The sequence below is a fragment of the Lottia gigantea genome, assembly GCF_000327385.1.
Source record: "Lottia gigantea unplaced genomic scaffold LOTGIsca_1118, whole genome shotgun sequence".
Classification (NCBI taxonomy): Eukaryota; Metazoa; Mollusca; class Gastropoda; family Lottiidae; genus Lottia; species Lottia gigantea.
Genome location: NW_008707044.1, coordinates 6,191 through 8,367, shown reverse-complemented (window position 1 = coordinate 8,367; position 2,177 = coordinate 6,191). Strand labels below are relative to the sequence as shown.

Sequence of the window (2,177 nt, the reverse complement as noted above, 5' to 3'; positions counted from 1 at the left end):
TGAATGTTCACAGGCTATTTCTTTCTTTGTTGTGAGTTATATTAACTGCATATTTCTATTAAATTTTGTAGGTGAAGCTGTCAGTTTATATAGGTTATGCTAAGGCCATAGGTTCGCTGCCAGCTGTGTTAATATTTGTAATATATGGATTTTACCAGGCTTTGAATGTTTATTCAAGTGTTTGGCTGGAACAGTGGACAGATGATCAACTCCTGGCAAACAGATCTTTGGCCAATACTAGTATATATCAAGATAAAAATGAAATGTATCTTGGAGTTTATGGAGCATTGGGAGTTTGTCAAGGTATAATTTAATCACCCTTATCTGCCAAATTATGGTGCAATATTTCGTCATTGAATTGAGCAGTATAAGTTTTTAATGGCCGACATTCTCATGTGTGGATACATTACATCACAACACATGAGTAAGCTTTCAAAAAATAATCAAAAAAAATCAAACATGTTTCAAGAGCACACTAGCCTCCTACCGCATTGGACAGGCACACATGAAATGTCAATTTCCTTGGTAGTTGCTAACTAACATTTCAACACTCTTCAAATGGTAGTAATCAAAAATTGCTACAAAAATTTGGTATTTTCTCCTATAAGTAGTATAAGAGTATATAGATAGGGAGTATATAGATAGGGGGCACTTTTTATAATTTATAAAAAAAAAAATCACTTTTTATACACCCACATGAATATCGTCGATGCGCTTTCAAAATCTCGTATATCGCCAAAATCTCGTATATAACTTTTCTGAACGTCGAANATCTTCCCTCCGAGCCGCATCTATGTATCTTATTTTCGTACTTCTAGTCCAATTAGAAGTTCCGTTCAGGACATGTGACATAATCTCGTAAAATAATTGGTTGATTATTTTTTCCAATTAAAATCTCGAGACGGCGTTGAGCCTAGAAAATAAACAATACAGGTGAGAATATTATTGAAAATATTAAATGTATCAAAGCCGTTATGTTTTATAAGATATGTAGGAATAATAGGCATTTGATTGTTTTAGTTTAGTGATTCACATCTGCCCAATAAGCAGTACAAACCCGTAGACACCCTGAAAAGTCGTTTGTATCAAGTGATATAAATTATATGTGAGCCATGGTTTATTGTCGGTCCTCTCCTTGAAGTTGACAATTCAAATCAGTCTGTTAAAATTAAATTGGCTTTCTGACAGCGATATACGAAAATTTGATTCGCTAATATAATGAAATGAAATAATTTGATGGGAATCATATACGATATTTTGACATCTCGTTTCTTTTAAATTTTGGCATTAGTTCAATGATTTCTCTCTTTCAGGTATAAAATTATATGTTCCCGGTATGGCTGGTTTCTCCCGTGGCAAAAAGATTGTCAAAATGGCACTGAAGATTAATGATGAGACCAGTAGGTCTACTTCAGCATGTTCCTTATCTAGAGCCTCTGCATGTACAAATCGCATCATTCCATCATCTTCTACCACATCCAGTTCAGCACAGCTCTTCAATAACGTGCCAGGGAAGTTACAAAACGAATATTCATCTCCAAGTATTGAATTTTTAAGAGTCAACCCACCAACAACTTGCTTCGATGATCTATCTAAAAGACTTCCTACCGGTCCCGTTTCTACTGAAAATCATAACCTAGCACCTGCAAGAAGTATCGTGTCCAGATGGTCTAAGATTGATGGTTCTTGTACCCAGTCTTTGAGTCCAGCTCAACATATTAACGCCACAGCCGAATCCCCTTTATGCTCTCCTTTCGGAACAAAACCCAAAGTCGCTTCACCTGGTTCAAACTTGTATAGGATTCAGGGACCATCTGTTCGTCAGATTACACCTACAAAATTACCAAATTACGACTCCGATGACTTCGGAAATGAGTACGAGAGTGACTTTGACGACAGCGATAACGACCCGAACTGGCATCCAGAGAAAAAGCGAAGACTACTCGTTTTCAGTTCCGATGATGGTGTTGAACCATTGCCAGATGATGACGACGATGACATATCTTTGCCTAACAAACCAACCAATGCCGACGTACAGGTCACAAACCCAGATTCACCTAACACACCACGATTAACTGATGGCAAATCTAAACGATCAAGGCGTGGTAAACGAATTCCTTTACAATGGGATAGAAATGTAAACCAAATTCTTCGCATGAAAGGAAAATCTTACCCGG

At 36.9% G+C, this 2,177-nt stretch overlaps 1 protein-coding gene across 1 annotated transcript in view; it reads left to right on the top strand.

Annotated features, from left to right (window-relative positions):
• LOTGIDRAFT_176377 (hypothetical protein) overlaps positions 1–2,177 on the top strand; it is a gene marked incomplete at both ends in the record, with an annotated part of 8,504 nt that overhangs the window by 5,144 nt on the left and 1,183 nt on the right. Inside the window, 2 exons of the mRNA XM_009047421.1 lie at positions 72–303; positions 1,314–2,137. Of these exons, the coding sequence (XP_009045669.1) occupies positions 72–303; positions 1,314–2,137 (1,056 nt within the window). The remainder of the gene's footprint in view (positions 1–71; positions 304–1,313; positions 2,138–2,177) is intronic.